General features: G+C 38.9%; 1 protein-coding gene across 2 annotated transcripts in view; it reads left to right on the plus strand.

Annotated features, from left to right (window-relative positions):
• PGR (progesterone receptor) overlaps window positions 1-18,735 on the plus strand; it is a 127,824-nt gene that overhangs the window by 71,677 nt on the left and 37,412 nt on the right. For both annotated transcript variants that reach the window (XM_070803332.1, XM_070803333.1), the window contains one exon: window positions 12,517-12,822. In XM_070803332.1, the coding sequence (XP_070659433.1) occupies window positions 12,517-12,822 (306 nt within the window). The remainder of the gene's footprint in view (window positions 1-12,516; window positions 12,823-18,735) is intronic.

Below are 18,735 nucleotides of genomic sequence, written 5' to 3' on the forward strand. Positions count from 1 at the left end.
TCCTTGTTTTCCTTCCTTGTTTGACTGTCCATTTATAATTTGAGCTAGAAGATATGAAGTCCCAGCTGTATGGTTTGATATGGAAAGAGAGAAACAGTGTTTAGAGACATAAATGTAGCTATTTTAGAAAGATTGTCAACAGCGGGTTTGCAGGCATATGTGAACCCAAACATTCTACTATAAAATATACTACATTTTATGCCTAGATTGTATCTTTTACTAAAGGGAAATGCCACTTAGAGTTCTTCCTATTATTCAAGAAGTGGAAGTAATATGGCAGGAAGCCAGATTATTGTTCAAGCCCTTGTGGAAGCAAATTGGTTTGTTGCTGTGCAGCTGTTAATTTGTTCAGTAAAATGATTGTGTAGTACTGTATGCAAGAGCTATGCTTTCAGTAAGGAGCTTATGTTTCAGTTGAGGCAGAGATGATTATCAAAATAACTACATAAGATAAAATATTATATCCTGATAGAAGATGATAAATATTAAGAAAAAAATAAAACAGGGAAGCAGGTTTGAAGGCATAAAAGGTTACTGTTCATTTGCCTCTGCTCAGTCAAATATGACCAGCAACTCCAAAAGTAATTCTCAGTTTTCCATTGCTTCTCTCTCTACCTCTTGCCTGGTTTGCCCCTCAGATTTAGAAGACTAAGTCATGGGGTTAAGTAGTTGATATGACCACATAGTCCTGATTCAGTTGTCTGTTGCCATTCTGTTATGAAAATGGACTAAAGGGCTTATGTTCTCTGCTTTCCCTGTCGTCGTCATGTGCCCAAGTGGAGGTCCTCTCACTCACTACTTTTAACATATATTAGGGTGTACTGCACGAATTTCCTGAGTGTTCCTGGGTTCTGCATTCTATTCTGACGATCTATATGTCTATTCCATGAAACTATTAATAATTTAGTAGTTTTGGTTATGGTAGCATTATTGTAAATTTTAATATGTGGCATGGCATATATTAAAATCACAGTTGCTCTTTTAATGAAATCCCCTTGTCTACTATCACACACATTTATCCTTCTAGTTGTTGTTGTTCATTCACTCAGTTGAGTCTGACTCTCTGCAACCCCATCAGGTAGCCAAAATAGTGGAGCTTCAGCTTCAGCATTAGTCCTTCCAAATACTCAGGGTTGATTTCCCCTAGGATGTACTGGTTGGATCTCCTTGCAGTCCAAGGGACTCTCAAGAGTCTTCTCCAGCACCACAGTTTGAAAGCACCAGTTCTTCAGTATTCACCCTTCTTTGTGGTCCAGCTCTCATAGCCGTACATGACTACTGATTTATTCTTCTAAGTGAACAGTAAAACCATCATTCCTAATTCTAAAAATTGTTAGATTTTGATTGAAGCAGTATAAAATGTATGTACTACTTTGGACTTATTGATACTTTAAGGTTTTCAATTCAGGTACAGATGTCTTTTCATTAATTCACATTTTTCTGTGTGTCCTGTGACAGAATTTTACAATTTTAATACAGGTCCTATGCTTTTCTTCAATATATTCTTGAGTATTTTGTAAACTTCATCCCTTGTGATAGAATATTTTCTATTTTTCAAGTGGCAATTATTGGAAGCAATAAATCTAGTGATCTTTATAAATGTTCTTTCTAGCCATGTAACTTAATTATCTCAATGCATTGATAGATTATTAGTAGTCCTTTCAGTTTTCTATAGTCATTTTATGTAGAAGTTAAGTTTTTCATTATTAATATTGTTACTTCTACTTGCCATGTTTTGTATTTTCCTGCTGCATCTTTTCTCATATTTTAATTTTCAGCTTATTTTTCTATATTTTTTTGCATTTCTGATGAAAATTTTGCTGGCTTGGTCACCTTTCTCTTCATTTTATTTTCCCTATTCAATCCTCCTTATTAAATTGTAAGTTTTACTCTGCTTTCCCATTTTGCTAATGCTTACATCCCATCCTGATGTCTATAATGAAATCTAATGAATATATGATGAATGAATGAATATAATGAAATATAATGAAATCTATATTCCTCTGTTATTATATAACAATTAAACAGCAACTGTGACTGATCATTTAACCAATTGTTTTATTAACATATACTAGAGAAGTTCATAATCTTTTGTTCCTTCTCCCCCACTCTTATATATCTTTTCTCTCTCAAGAACCTTTCTTAATACTTACCTTATAAATTTCTACTCATGGTAATAGCATCTATTCAGATTCAGTTATGTATACTGAATAATTTTACAGTATTGTATCCTTAACTCAACATTCAGAAAACTAAGATCATGGCATCTGGTCCCATCACTTCATGGCAAATAGATGAGGAAACAATGGAAACAGTGACAGACTTTATTTTCTTGGGCCCCAAAATCACTGCAGATGGTGACTGCAACCATGAAATTAAAAGATGGTTGCTCCTTGGAAGGAAAGTTATGACCAACTTAGACAGCATATTAAAAAGCAGAGATACTACTTTGCCAACAAAGGTCTGTCTAGTCAAGGCTATGGTTTTTCCAGTGGTCATATATGGATGTGAGAGTTGGAATATAAAGAAAACTCAGTGCCGAAGAATCAATGCTTTTGAACTGTGGTGTTGGAGAAGACTCTTGAGAATCCCTTGGACTGCAAGGAGATCCAACCAGTCCATCCTAAAGAAAATCAGTCCTGAACATTCATTGGAAGGACTGATGCTAAAGCTGAAACTCCAATATGTTAGCCACCTGATATGAAGAGCTGACTCATTTGAAAAGACCCTGATGCTGGGAAAGATTGAAGGTGGGAGGAGAAGGGGATGACAGAAGATGAGAGGGTTGGATGGCCTCACTGACTTGATGGATATGAGTTTGAGCAAGCTCCGGGAGTTGGTGATTGACAAGCAAGCCTGGCATGCTGCAGTCCATGGGGTCACAAAGAGTCGGACATGACTGAACTGAACTGACTTTATCCTTTCTTTGCATGCTGTTTTAATGTCATAATTTTACTATAAAATATATTATTGGTATACAACAACATGCATATAATGCATATTACCTATATGAAACAATGTGATGAAAATCCACATATGAATTCATCTGGCTTAGGAAAGTTTATTACCAATGCTCTTGAAACTGATTGTATATTTCCTCCTGGTCCTTTCAGTTTTTCCAGGAAACTTCTAGCTTGAATTTTAGGTTTTTCGTTCTGTTTTATAATTCTGTAGGCTTTCTGATTATCTATGTGTCCCTTAACAGTATATTCTTATGTGTGTTTTGACTTTAAGGCTATTGCATACAGTGTAGCTGTGAACATTCTTGAGTCTTCTAGTGCTCATATGCAAGTTTCTATAGGTAAGGTATGCACCTGATTATAATATATGTTCATCTTGGTTTTACTAGATACTGCCAAACTGTTTTCAAAATAGTTATACCAATTCACATCCCATATCAGCTCTGTATGAAAGTTCTTATTTTTGTGTCTTTGCCATGCTGGATAGGTTGTATTTCATGGTGACCGTAATTTGCATTGCTGTAGTTACTAATGAGATCAATTGTATTTTTGTTCCCTGTTTTTACTTTTTCTTCCTTTGTAAAATATCTGTTTATGTCTTTCTCTATGGTTTAAGGGATTCTTGTATACTGCCTAGAAAAGGAAATGGCAACCCACTCCAGTATTCTTGCCTGGAGAATTCCATGGACAGAGGAGCAATCCATGGGGTTGCAAAGAGTCAGACACAACTGAGCTACTGACACTTTTGTATAGTGTGGATATATATGTTACAAATATCTAATTATAGAATGAGAAAGAATAGCCTATCTGATAAAGTGGTTCTGATTGTTGTTTAGTCACTAAGTCATGTCTGACTCCTTGCAACCCCATGGACTGTAGTGCTCCAGGCTCCTCTGTCCATGAGATTTCCCAGCCAAGAAAACTAGAGTGGGTTGCCATTTGCTTCTCCAGGGGCTCTTTTGAACCCAGTATCAAACCTGCATCTCTTGCATTGGCAAATGGATTCTTTACCACTGAGCCACCAAGGAATTTTGGTCAACTGGTAGTTGGGCATAAATCTAAATGAAATGAGAAGTGAATCTTGTACATATTTAGGTGAAAGACCATTTCAGGTAAGGGAAATAGAATAAAGGCCTGAGGCAGGAACAGAAGCAAGTTCCTCAGAACTCAGCGAGTTCCAAGAACATGGGCATCAGGTAAATGGAGCTGGGGACACTGTAAGAGACCCTCTCTTTGCAGAATGATATTGGGCTTTGTAGAGTTTGATAAAGAATTTGGACTTCATTCTAAGTAGGATGAGTAGTCACTGAGCGTATTGAGCAAGGAGTGAAATAATCCGTATGAAGTTTTTTTTCTCCCCCCATGGTAAAGCATTTTATTTTAATTATAGCAGTGTGTACATGATTGGAGTTTTGAAAGGCCCATTCATCTGAGTAGAGAATAGGCTGTGGAGGTACAAGGATGAAAGCTGGGAAATCAGCCAGCACATGTTGCAGTAGTACAGCTCTGATGACGGTGGCTTAAACGATGGTGGAAGAAGTGGAGATGGGGAGAAATGATCGGATTCGGATTATTATTTCATAGTAATGCACCAGGATCTGCTGATGAATTAGATATGAAGTGAGAGAAGAAGTGAGGTAGCAAGGATGACACCAGAGTTTTTCCAGAGCAATAATGTAAATGGAGTTGAAAAGTGGAAGCTTCAATTTGGGGACAGGTGTATCAAAGTTTGCTTTAAAAACATTAAGTCTTGGGGAGGCTGTTATTAGTTATACAAGCAAAAATGCTGAATAGTAAGATAGTTGAGTCTCGAGTTCCCTGAGAAAGTTGAAGCAGGAGTTATACATTTGCAGCTGTTCCATATATACATGGCATAAAGATATGAGTAGATGCAGACAGGTATAAAGAGAGTATATCTGTGTAGGAGAAGTCTGAGGGCTGAGTTTGGAACTCCACGATTTAGAAGTTGGGAAGATATAAAGAACAAGCCAGAGAGACTAAAGGAATTGCCACAAGAGTTATGTGGAAGCCAAGAGACTAGACTGTTACAAGTAGAAGGAAATGATCAACTGTGTCGAGCACCACTGATGGTTTGATTAAGATAAGTAGTGAGCACTGACCATTGTTTTATGACTGGTGGAAATCACTGGTGTGCTTGCCAAGAGCAGTTCTATTGGAGTAGGGAGAAAAATCTGACTGGAATGGGTTCCAGGGAGAATGGGAGGGGAGAGAATAATCTCACTTCAGTGGATAGATTGTGCATGAGAGGATTAGAGGATGCAGGCACAAGGGCAGACAGTTGCAGAGGAAAGTCCTTGAGTACAAGAAGAAAACTAAGATTTAGTGCTGAAGTGATAGGGGCACAGGCAGTCCACTCGTTGCAACAGGAAGGAGGCAGAGTATCGGGCTTCCAGTAGTGCACATTGATTACAAAGAAAATACTCTCTAGATGGATCTCCTCTTTCCAAAGAAAACACACTCTAGATGGATCTCCTGTTTCCCTAAGTCTCAAAATATTAGCTGCTCTGCTTCTGCTTCCATCCTCAAAATGATGTCCATTAGGTGGAATGAGGGACAGTTATCAAGTCTTTCTCTCCACATTATTTCTAACACCTCCACGCCCATCCCTTAGCATCTTCCCTCCTTCCAGCAAAACGTTGAAAACTTGTGAAGATAGATGCCGGGGGTGAGTCGAGGGTGGCTACTGGGCTCACACACCTAGTCTCTACTTAGGTTACCAAACCACCAGGTACTGTTGTTTTTCAGTGTACATAATGTTACATATTATACAGAGTTATTATGTATTTTACTGATTCTGGGTACTTTTACCATTATCTTTTTTCTCAGTCAACAAACACATGAAGTTATATAGATTTGTTCATTATATTAACAGTGGTTTTTGTACATGAAGGTTAGGAATCACTTCTTTGAAAGAAGACCACCTTATATGAAATTCAGCAAATCAGAAAAAAAATCACATTGCTGTTCCCATTCTCTTCTTTGTATTCTTGCTGGGATATTCCTTTTTCAAGCTCTATGTTAAGCCAAAATAATAACTTCAGTAGCTCAAGAAACATTCCCTGGTGGCCCACTGTGCGGTAGGCGGTTTGGAAGCCTTCGGGTCAGCGTTGGTAACTGCAGGAGACCTGGCCCTTGTCCTCATGGGGCCTGGTGGAGGTGGCGGCTGTGTACTCGGAAGGAAGCAGATAGAGCAATGGAGAAGAACTACAGAAAGACATAATCATATATTCTTTCATCCATTCAGCAGAGATTTATTGAGGCAGTACCAGACACTGAGTGAATACACAAAGCGGACAAAGAGGCGATCTCTTCTTTGAAGATCACTGTAAAGAACAAGGGAACTTTTTCTTTAACCCTTTTCTTCTCTTAACATTATCTTCCCTTGGGGACTCTGATTTGTCTCTACAACACTGTATGTGGTTACAATAATTGTATATCTAAATTTAAATATCTATCCAAATTTTAATCTAATGTTGTCCTCTGTGAGGCTCTGGACCTTAACTTAAAATTGCCATTTGTGGCAGAAATAAAGAACACCACTCCCTTCTATATTTTGCTCTATGATGAAACAAAGGCAGTTTAAAAGTTTGGTGCAGATGTACCTGTGTTTTTACAGTTCACATTTTATATAATGTCAAAAGGAGTTAAGGTTAACTGTATTTTTAATAACAGCTGATTGTTTTATTTAACTTGCTAAGAGAAAAGTCAGAGACTGGATGCTGGACAATGGAACTAATGAGGTCCAACTCATAGTGAAAAAGTAAAAGTGTTAGTCACTCAGTCATATCTGACTCTTAGTGACTCCATGGACTGTAGCACGCCAGGCTCCTCTGTCCATGGGATTCTCCAGGCAAGAATACTGGAGTGGGTAGCCGTTCCCTTCTCCAGAGGATCTTCCCAATCCAGGGATTGAACCCAGGTCTCCCGCGTTGCAAGCTGATTCTTTACCGTATGAGCTGTAGGCTTGATTTCATGTGCAAACCTCGTACAGAAAAATATTCTGAAGTAGTGTTTTCCAAACTGTGAATTCCCTGAGATACCAACAGATCTTTCATCAAGTAAAAAGGCCAGATAGACTTGGAAAACATGGTATATTAACATTTTTCTCTTAGAGATCCATAATCCAAACAATGTATTGAAGGTTCTCCGATAGAGGACTAAGTAAGGTAAGGATATCACTTTAACTTTACTAACACAGCATTGCTTAAACATACATGCCCATAGAAGCCTGTGTTGTTTGTTTGTTTCCTTGGGTTTTGGAGGGAGAGGAATATACCTGATGAGGAACACGTTTTAATATCAGAAAATTCAAACAAAGTTACAGTTTCACTTCCTCTCAATTCTTTCTAATCATGTTTCAAAAGTCAGAGCTAATGTTAGTGAGTGTCTGCTATATGCCAGGCACTTGATCACATACCTTACACATTATCTTATCTAGACTGATGACAGTATTGAGAGGTAGATTCCCTATTTAAAAGCTGAATAAACCGATACTTGGATAAATAAAATAATCTACCCCCCATATAATGCTCTTAAATAATAGGATTCATACACAGATATGGCCAACCCAAGGTCCATTTTTCCCACATGCCACACAGTCATGAGCTGTAGATAGATGAGTTATTACATCTCTTGGAGAAGGAAATGGCAACCCACTCCAGTATTCTTGCCTGGAGAATCCCAGGGACAGAGGAGCCTGGTGGGCTGCCGTCTATGGGGTCGCACAGAGTTGAACACGACTGAAGCAACTTAGCAGCAGCAGCAGCAGCAAGATGTGTTTTGGGAAGAAGAAACAGGTCTTGTAGGGGGTGGCGTATAGAGGTGGCAAGATTGTAACAATTTAGAGCTTCAGGAAAAGTGCTTCAAGAAAAGCCAGAGGAACCAGAGATCAAATTGCCAACATCTGTTGGATCAACAAAAATGCAAGAGAGTTCCAGGAAAACATCTACTTCTACTTTATTGACTACGCCAAAGCCTTTGACTGTATGGATCACAACAAACTGTGGAAAATTCTTAAAGAGATGGGAATACCAGGCCACCTGACCTGCCTCCTGAGAAATCTGTATGCAGGTCAAGAAGCAACAGTTAGAGCTGGACATGGAACAGCAGACTGGTTCCAGATTGGGAAAGGAGTACGTCAAGGCTGTATATTGTCACCCTGCTTATTTAACTTCTATGCAGAGTACATCATGTGAAATGCCAGGCAGGATGAAACACAAGCTGGAATCAAGATTGCCAAGAGAAATATCAGTAATCTCAGATACGCAGATGATACCACCCTTATGGCAGAAAACAAAGAAGAACTAAAGGAGCCTCTTGATGAAAGTGAAAGAGGAGAGTGGAAAAATGGGCTTAAAACTCAACAGTGAGAAAACTAAGATCATGTCACCTGGTCCCATCACTTCATGGCAAATAGATGGGGGAAATAAGGGAAACAGTGACAGACTTTATATTTTTAGGCTCCAAAATCACTGCAGATGATGACTGCAGCCATGAAATTAAAAGGCACTTGCTTCTCGAAAGAAAAGCTATGACCAACCTAGACAGCATATTAAAAAGCATAAACATTACTTTACCAACAAAGGTCCATCTAGTCAAAGCTATGGTTTTTCTACTAGTCATGTATGGATGTGAGAGTTGGACTTTAAAGAAAGCTAAGCGCCAAAGAATTGATGCTTTTGAACTGTGGTGTTGGAGAAGACTCTTGAGAGTCCCTTGGACTGCAAGGAGATCCAACCAGTCAATCCTAAAGGAAATCAGTCATGAATAGTTATTGGAAGCACTGATGATAAAGCTGAAACTCCAGTACTTTGGCCACCTGATGCGAAGAACTGACTCATTGGGAAAGACCCTGTTGCTGGGAAAGATTGAAGGCAGGAGCAGAAGGGGATGACAGAGGATGAAATGGTTGGATGGCATCACTGACTTGATGGACATGAGTTTGAGCAAGCTCTGGGAGTTGGTGATGGACAAGGAGGCCTAGTGTGCTGCAGTCCATGGGGTTGCAAAGAGTCAGACATGACTGAGCGACTGAGCTGAACTGAACTGAGTGCTTCAGGAAAGCATCTTTTAATAATACTGTACATGTATTCAATTCTTGTTAATTCCCCTGGTGTGCAAAGTTCTCCTTCAACATATACTGTTTGATCTGCTCTGAAAGAGTCATTAGCCTACAGATTTAGAGAAATAAAGGCTATATGAAGGGGCAGCAGTGTGGTCTGGTGGAAAGACCATAGTCTTTCCCTGACCATTTTTAATTCTGTCCTGTTCCATCAGGTTACTTTCTATCACTGTTATCCATTTCACTCATAGTGCACACTATTGTTTGGTATTATCTTGCTCTTTATTTGTTTACAGGTCCTCTCCATCTTCCCCTCAGAATATAAGCCCCACGAAAGCAGATACTTTGTCTGATTATTCAGTGCTGCAGTTTCAGAACCTTAAATGATGCCTAGCACATAAAACCACTCAATAAATGTTTTATGAGTAAGTAAAAGAAAGACTAAAAGAAATTAACCCTTGATTAATATCTCTACTCTGGCATTTATTATCTCTATAAACTTAGCCAATTACTTAGCCTCTATAAACCTATTCCTCATATTAAAAAATGGAAATGCTAGTGTTTATTTCAAATGGTTGAGCATCAAGTTAAATTATATAAGATAGATACGTAAATAATCTAGTTTAATGTTAGTTCACCTTTCAATTTTGCTTTTATTGCATGTCCCCCCTTCTTTTTCACTGGGATTCATGAAAAGCCTGGATCACAAACAGAAATGTGAACATTTCTATATTAATTCAAATTGCACTTTGTATAATCAACATGTTAGGAAATTGTCTTGGAATTTATTTTGTGTATAAGACTTGTTACACTAATCAAAGTGTAAAATATTTGCTTTGGTTTTCAGTAAAATTACATAGTTTCATAGTGTAATCAAATCCTGATAAAACCAGAATTGAACTCAGCTATGAAAAGGAACGCATTTGAGTCAGTTCTAATGAGGTGGATGAAACTGGAGCCTGTTATACAGACTGAAGTAAGTTATAAAGTGCAACACCAATACAGTATATTAACACATATATATGGAATTTAGAAAGACGGTAATGATGATCCTATATGCAAGGCAGCAAAGAGACACAGATGTAAAGAACAGACTTTTGGACTATGTGGGAGAAGGTGAGGGTGGGATGATTTAGAGAATAGCACTGAAGCATGTATATTACCATGTGTAAAACAGATGACCAGTGCAAGTTTGATGCATGAAGCAGGGCACTCTAAGCTGGTGCTCTGGGACAACCCAGAGGGATGGGGTGGGGAAGGAGGTAGGAGGGGGTTCAGGATGGGGGACACATGTGCACTGTGGCTGTTTCATGTCAATGTATGCCAAAAACCATCACAATATTGTAAAGTAATATCCTCCAATTAAAATTAATTAATTTTTTAAATGAAAAAAAGAGAAAGGCGGTTAATGCAAATTAAAAAGAAAACCATGTTGGAGTTGTTGGGGAGAGAAGAGTCTGGTAAGGGTGTAAGTCTTATTTTCTGTTAATCACAATATTTTAGGATTGGAAGGAATCAAACCTTTGTGCTTTTTTCCAGCATCTCTCACCTAAACTTCTTTTTCAGAATCCCCCCAGATGACCATGAAGTCCTTGCCTGAAAACCCAGGGAGATTGTGTGAGAAAGAGTTTGAACTCAGAGTCCACATCATCCAAGTTCTATCACTCTAATATTGGGCATGCCATCTTCTCTACTCTTCTTCTTTCTAATTTATAAATGGAATTAATAATTCCCACTTACTGTGAGGCAACATGATACATATATAAAGCAGATACTCCACAAACGTTAATTCCTTCCCCTCAAAGAACTCATTCCTTCACAAAGAAACCTGCTTCATCTCCTTAAACACTTCTGGATCCTTTCTGTGTTTTGACTGGCATTTGCTTATCTGTCCCCTGCAGATTTTAACATAGTTTGGGGGGACTCCATAGAATAAATAAAATCCTTTTTCTTAATAACAATACCTGAGCTGAGAAATCACCAGAGCAAGTGCTTGCCGAGTCCAGGCAGGTCATTTAAGTGGGCAGAGTGATTCAATTTAAGAAACCTGACCAAAGGCCTACCACCAGTTTGCGGGCTGTCTGTGCCCCGTCCAAAGCAGCAGCTGCAGCGTGGCTTTAACAGATTGTTGCCACCCAGCTAATTCAGAAATGTTTTCACAACTCTGGGAAGAATTGTGTGAGCCAAAGAAAACACGTCTGTGAGCCAGAACAGGCGTTTGAAGACAGCCGACTGCAACCTCTGCTTAGATGATTGCAAAGCGTTATCAAGCCTCCTTTAGCCTTTTTTTTTTTCCAGGCGGAAGAGCACAGACACTTGATACCATTAAGCAGCCCATGCCTGGCAAAGAGTCGGCAGGGGCTGGAGTCTGGCCTGCCCTCTGATCACTCCAGGGCCTCTGGGAACTAGCAGTGGCCCAGTTTTATATCTTGGTCCCCTTCAACCACTCCTCACACGGCGGATTTTCTACTCATCTTCCTGTCAGCCCGTTTTTCTTCCTAACACATCACAATTCAGCAGTGGAAAGAATTCTAGAAATAGAAATTCTACAAATGGTCTACAAATACAAATGTGGTCTGACCAGCACAAGATGCGGACTCTCTCCCCCCTTAATTTAGAAATGAGGTTCTTTATTTTGGGTCCTTAGATCTCATACTACTCCATGTATTGATTTCAGGGAACTTCAACTGATCGTGAACTCACTGAAATTGTGTACAAGATTTTGTGGGGTTTGCATGTGTATATGCATATCCTTTAACAGATTCTTAAAAGAATAAAATTTAAAATAATACTCAACATCTACTAAAGGTTGTGTTTTAATTAATGCAGTTTTTAGCAATAATTTTGGGACAATTTGGTCAGAATAGTAATAACTATTCTAATACTCCTATCAGAATATTGGCCAACACTGAACTTGCGTACGTGTGTGCTAAGTTCACTTCAGTCATGTCTGACCCTTTGCAACCCTATGGACTGTACCCCACGAGGCTCTTCTGTCTATGGCATTCTCCAGGCAAGAATACTGGGGTGGGTTGCCGTACCCTCCTCCAGGGGATTTTCCAGACCCAAGGATTGCATTTCTTATGTTTCCTGTATTGGCAGACGGGATCTTAACCACTAGTGCCACCTGGGAAGCCCCCCAAACTGAGCTTAGTCTCTACTAAGAGCCATTTGTCTTTTCTACATGTTTTTTTTTTTTTTTTACTGCAAAGCTCCATAACCTTGCCTTGGATACTGGTGTAATTCCCCAAGCCTATCCAGTGAATGCTGCTGTAATTAATTCTTTAATCCATGTCTGAGACCTAACCTTTTTACTTACTAGGTCTCATTGTATTAGACTGATAACCAAAACCTATAACGCTATAATGCTGTAATTTTAAGACATTAGAAATAATTTTCTGTTGGAATATTTAGTTTCTGTGTATTTACATGACCTTTCTTTCTTCTTCTTCTTTTTTTTTTCCTTCTCTGTAGGCCGAAAGTTTAAAAAGTTCAATAAAGTTAGAGTTATGAGAACACTAGATGCTGTTGCCCTCCCACAGCCGGTGGGTATTCCAAACGAAAGCCAAGCCCTAAGCCAGAGAATCACTTTTTCACCAAGTCAAGACTTGCAGTTGATCCCCCCACTGATCAACTTGCTCATGAGCATTGAACCAGATGTGGTCTATGCAGGACATGACAACAGCAAACCTGATACCTCCAGCTCTCTGCTGACAAGTCTGAATCAGCTTGGTGAGAGACAACTTCTTTCAGTGGTCAAGTGGTCTAAATCACTGCCAGGTAATAATAATTTGTATATAATAGCATGTAATAAAAATTTTTACTATGGCTTCATACTAGTGGGTGGCTAAATAAAACAGGCCACGCAATAAATTAAATGGAGTATAAACAGGGGGTTGTCGTGTGTGTTTCAGCAGTTCAAAATATTTATCTAGGCCCCTATATTATATACTGTTTGTCTAGGACCCTACTGTGTGCTATGGAAATAAAAAAGACATAGATAACATTTTGAGTCTTGCTGATGAATCAAGAATTACATATATGAAGCAGTTAAGGAATAGTATAACTCTGTATTATCTACTAGATAGTATCATAGTTCACAGAAAGACAAATTGACCATCTTCTCAGAAATGTCTGCTGCTGCTGCTGCTGCTAAGTCGCTTCTCGTGTCCAACTCTGTGCAACCCCATAGACGGCAGCCCACCAGGCTCCCCTGTCCCTGGGATTCTCCAGGCAAGAACACTGGAGTGGGTTGCCATTTCCTTCTCCAATGCATGAAAGTGGAAAGTGAAAGTGAAGCCGCTCAGTCATGCCCGACACCTAGCGACCCCATGGACTGCAGCCTACCAGGCTCCTCCATCCATGGGATTCTTCCAAATCCAAATTTAACCAACCTCATGTGGTTGAAAATAAGACTGAATGTATCTATTCATATAACAAGTCAAAATAGTATTCAGAGTGTAGCAGAGTATCTAAAGTCAATTAAGAAATAAAGTTGCTAAACCTAAAACAAATAATTTGGACACAGAGAAACCTCCAGTCACTATTTTTGTGAATTTATACTCAGACAGTGACAATTTGAATTATGTCGTCATGAAAGGATTTTAGTCACTTTATTAGTTACTTCTGCTCTCTCAGCATAGTTCCTTGGAAGCCAAGAGACTGAAAGAATTACAGGGATGTAGTTCTCACCTGCTAAACCTTGGACTGCAGAGCTAAGAGAATAATACATTCGTAGTAATTACTTGTCAAATGGTGCTAGTGATAAAGAACCTGCCTGCCAATGCAGGAGATATAAGAGATGCCGCTTTGATCCCTGGGTTGGGAAGATCCCCTGGAGGAGGGCATGGCAACCCACTCCAGTTTATTGCCTGGATAATCCCGTGGACAGAGGAGCTGGACAAGCTGCGGTCCTTAGAGTCACAAAGAGTCAGACATGACTGAAGCAATTTCACACGCATGTACACAGTTACTTGTGGAGGCATTAATCCCATAATTAGAAATAAAACCTTTTTTAAAGTTATTTTCTCTTCACACTGATAGTAACCTTATACTCCTTTAGACTAGTTTATCTGATCAAGAATTAAACATATACATTTTAGTCTCCAAGTAAATTTAATAGCCTTTTTTTAAAAAAAGAATTCATTTCCAAATTTGCCTTAATACTATTTCTCAGTTCTTCTACCTGAAAGGTTTGAAATATAATAGATGAATTGTTATTGAAAAGTCAAGTTTACATGAGACAGAAAGAAAAATAGATTCCTGTTTGTTGACTCTTTAAAAAAATACATGTTGAGAAAGTTAATTAAACTCACTATTCTAGTGAAGATAAAGTAACATCAAAAATCAAAACGCCCAGGTTCTTATTAGCTTCACTCTTGTTGAAAGGCTTTGGACAGGTAATTTTTTTTTTATTAGAAAAGTTCTGAATTCTTTTTAAAGTTTACTGTAAAGTGGTTATCAAACTTAATAGATTTTTATTAAAATATTACAATAACATTGGTGAACTTTTTCAGTTTTAAAATATGAGTGTTTATGTATTTAAACATTTATGTTTTTCTATTATTTGGAAAGGTTCTTTCTTTGATTTTTGTTGACATAGCTCATATTTCTTTGGTTTTCATTTTGTAGATTCTCTACTGTTAAAAAAAGACTCTATTATCATTTGGCAAAGTTAGAAAATAACCAATTATAATTACAAAGATAATTTATTCATTTTGGAAAAAAACTAATTGAGTCCCCTTAGTTGAAATACAACTATCTGTCTAGATTTTTGATCCCCACACACCCTCCAAAAGAGTGAGAGAAAATTTTCACATTGCATTTGGTGATGACTTTTTTAATGTTGCAAAATGTAATTTGTGTATAAGTAAACAAGAATGATGGCATCACCAGTATTACACATGTTGTTTTCATTAACTGTATAATAAGGGAAGCATTAAAATTATCAAAGTACTGAGTGGCCCATGGTCTTTCAAACCATATTTTCATGGTCTGAATGCTGAGAGTAATTTGAATGAATGATGAAAGCAGTCAGTGAAGCAGAGTGACCATACTGACCTCTGTGGGAGGACTCAGAAGGACACGTGTATAACAATTTGCTCTCAAAACTACTAGCTGCTCAAAAACCTCCAACTTTGTTCACGTGAGTCACTTGAGAAATGTCTGTTGCACGTTTCCTTTGTGCAAGACGCAACCCTCACTCGGTGGTGATAGAGGAGCCAGCAGGCTGGGCTCGTGATGGCACTGCATTGCCATGCAGCACATCCTCGCACCTGGTCATCAGTTTTGTCCATAAGGGAAACTTCTTTTATCTATCCACTCACAGGGTTATTGGTCTGTAAAAGATGGACTTAGTTAAATGAAGCTTATTGATAGTTTACTTATTTAAAGTGGAAAAAAAAAAAAGATATTGCTCGGAAAACATGTAGGTAGATCAGGCAGTTCTTTCACAAACAGAAAGTGTATTTTGGGAGTCAGCTTAAGATTTCAGGCCTTCTGAGGCATCAGAGAAGAGAAATCTGCCCCAAAGCTCTGGGGAAAGGAATCGTGGCCCTAAACTAAACAGGGACAGCACTTATTCACAATATCCTGTGTTGTCTGGTTAGGCTCGTTTGAATAGTAGACCTGTAGGGATTTGAAGTGAAAACACCATATGTAATAAGTGTTTGTTCAAGACCTAAAATTCCTTGGGTATATATGTTTATCCAAAGAAACCAATGCCCTTTAACTTTGCAAAGAAAAAAAAAAGATAATTTTAAACACCTCTCTGGGAGAGGAAAAAGATCAGATGCAGGCTGATGATCATCACCAAGGTGTCAGCACGCATGAGAGCCACAGGACGCGTGGCTGCAAGCCCCCGAGAGGACTTGTGCTGCCTGCTCAGGGACTCCCGTTGCATCTTTGTCTGTGCTCTCCTTTGTCTTCGACGGGTCATGGTGATCACAGCATATCTGACATCTTTACCATACTATTTCAGAAATACCTTTCTTTTTCTATTTAATGGAGACTCACAAAATATGCCTCATGACAGTCCATTTACAAGTGATCTCTGAGGTTACATTGTCTCTGACATATTGTATCTATATATGAATGATTTTACATTGACACTTAGTTCCAACTTCAGTGGGTAATGTTTTCCTTTTTGAAACTTGAAGTAGCATAATATTTGCAAAATTTAAAAAATGAGCAAGATGTATTCCCTCTGTTAAGGAACATTCAAAACAGTGTAATGAAAGATACTCAAAAAAGTGAAAGTGTTGATCAGTCGTGTCTGACTCTTTGCGACCCCATGGGCTATAGCCCACAAGTCTCCTCTGTCCATGGAATTCTCCAGGCAAGAATACTGGGGTGGGTATGCTATGCTAAGTCACTTCAGTCGTGTCCGACTCTGTGTGACCCTAGAGATGTCAGCCCACCAGGCTCCCCCGTCCCTGGGATTCTCCAGGCAAGAACACGAGTGGGTTGCCATTTCCTTCTCCAATGCATGAAAGTGAAAAGTGAAAGTGAAGTCGCTCAGTCGTGTCCGACTCCTAGCGACCCCATGGATTGCAGCCCACCAGGCTCCTCCATCCATGGGATTTTCCAGGCAAGAGTACTGGAGTGGGGTGCCATTGCCTTCTCCGACTGGGGTGGGTAGCAGTCCCTTACCCAAGGGATCTTCCTGACCCAGGGACTGAACCCAGGTTTCCTGCATTGCAGGAAGGTTCTTTACCATCTGAGCCATCAGGGAAGCCTCAAACAGCTATACAATTGACCCTAGTACAGCGAGGGAGTTAGGGGCACTGACTGTCCAAGCAGCCAAGAATCCACATATAGGTAAGAGAAAACATTCTGAATAGAAGGAATAATGTGGCTAATACTGTAAAATGAGGAAATCAAGAGGTTTGTTTGGTGAGTAATAAATTGGACCAGTTCTGTACCCACAGATTCAACCAACCATGGATCATATAGTACTATAGCACTGAAAAAAATCTTGGGTGAGTGGACCCATGTTCAAATCTGTGTTATTCAAAGATCAACTGTAGTAGTGTGTGAAAGTGACGTAAGGTACGGATTTTAAAAAATGGAGACAGAAGAACTTGTCTTTAGGGACAAGAGAAGGATTCAGAGACAAGGCATCAGTTAAAGTACACCGTGAAGGAGAAGTGAAACTTTGATAAATAGTGTTAAGAAGAGAAAGCATTCTGGATAGAAGGAATAGTGTGGCTGATGGTGTAAAACAAGGGAATCATGAGGTGTGTTTGGTGAATAATGAATTAGACCAGCATAAGAATGGTTCTAGAAGAGTGAAGGTCCCTTAGTAACATAAAAATGTTATCATACCTTCCCCCCACAGTATAGTAATTAAAATTGTTAATAGCTGCTGATTGAGAGAATACAACTTGCATATGGTTTCTCAAACACCACTGGCGTTCTGGGGGTTTCCTCATCCAAGAATTAAGAAATCGCTGAGAAAATTATATCGGAGAGAATCGCAGAAAGTAAATTTAGAGGTGTACATTGTGGGCTGAGTCAGGGTAGACTTTGGATATTAAATGTTTAAGTACTCATTCCCAGTCCAACTTCATCCTTATTCTTTATTCTGTGTATTTAGCAGAATACATCGTAGCAGAATTGATGTGAGAGAGAGGTTCAGGAGAAATATTTCCTTTGCATAAATTTTGCCTTGATTCTTCTATTTATTTGCTGAAAAAAAAATATTCTGGCCAATGCTTTGACATTTGTAAACATATTTGACTTTTCAGCCAGACTACTTGCATTCATCAGTATCAGAAGACTAGAACAGTCCTTTGCCTGTTTTTTTTTTGTTTTTTTTTTTTGCCTTTGAAGCATGCCAAAATATCTTTTGAGTCAGTAATAGCCATTGCATGCATGACAAAATATTTTTGTCTCTGTCCCCAAATCAATGAATAAATTAAACTACTTCTCCCAAAAAAAAGTGATGGAAAAGAAATGAGATTAGCCCTCTTGGAGTAAGGTCAGGGTTTGATAGTATTTTCATGAAGACACTAAAAAATGATTTTCTAATATTCTATTTCACTGAAACTACTATTGTCAATGTCACCAAAATCTTTTGTCAAATCAAATGAGTACTTTCAGCCCTTACCATGTTTCGCGTACCTCTGAAGCCATGACGGAGGAGCCGTGTCTTGCTGAAACTCTTCCTGTAGCGTTCATTCCCTTCCAGGCAGATATGTTTCTCTCGATTTACACATCTGTTTCCTTTGTGGACTTGTTCTCCCATGAATTTGGCATTTCCTGCTTCCATCTTCTATTCCAGTAGTTTCTCAGTCTGCAGGGCTGGATTTGCTCACTTACGGCCTTGTCTTCAGCTCCCATTATATTCTCATGATTCCTACTTACATGGTGACAACCTAGATCCTCTACAGAAGTATTGGACTATATATTTATTGTGCTTATTACACATTTCTACCTACATGAGCTTCCAAGCCAGCATGACCTTCTACTTCATGAGCCTAAAACCTTTCTCTGTATCTTGAAATGGCACTGCAGACAGAATCTTGGTTATAATCCTTTGCTCACTTTTCTCCTTCACCTCTGTCAACTCTGCTTATTATATGTATGATTCATTATACATGCTGTTTACACTGCTACTCCCTTGAGCTATTTTAAGTCCTTATCATTTTCCCCTAGGTTTCAGCCACAGCCCCCGACTGACACTATTATCAC

The sequence above is a fragment of the Bos indicus genome, chromosome 15 (assembly GCF_029378745.1).
Source record: "Bos indicus isolate NIAB-ARS_2022 breed Sahiwal x Tharparkar chromosome 15, NIAB-ARS_B.indTharparkar_mat_pri_1.0, whole genome shotgun sequence".
NCBI classification, from domain to species: Eukaryota; Metazoa; Chordata; class Mammalia; order Artiodactyla; family Bovidae; genus Bos; species Bos indicus.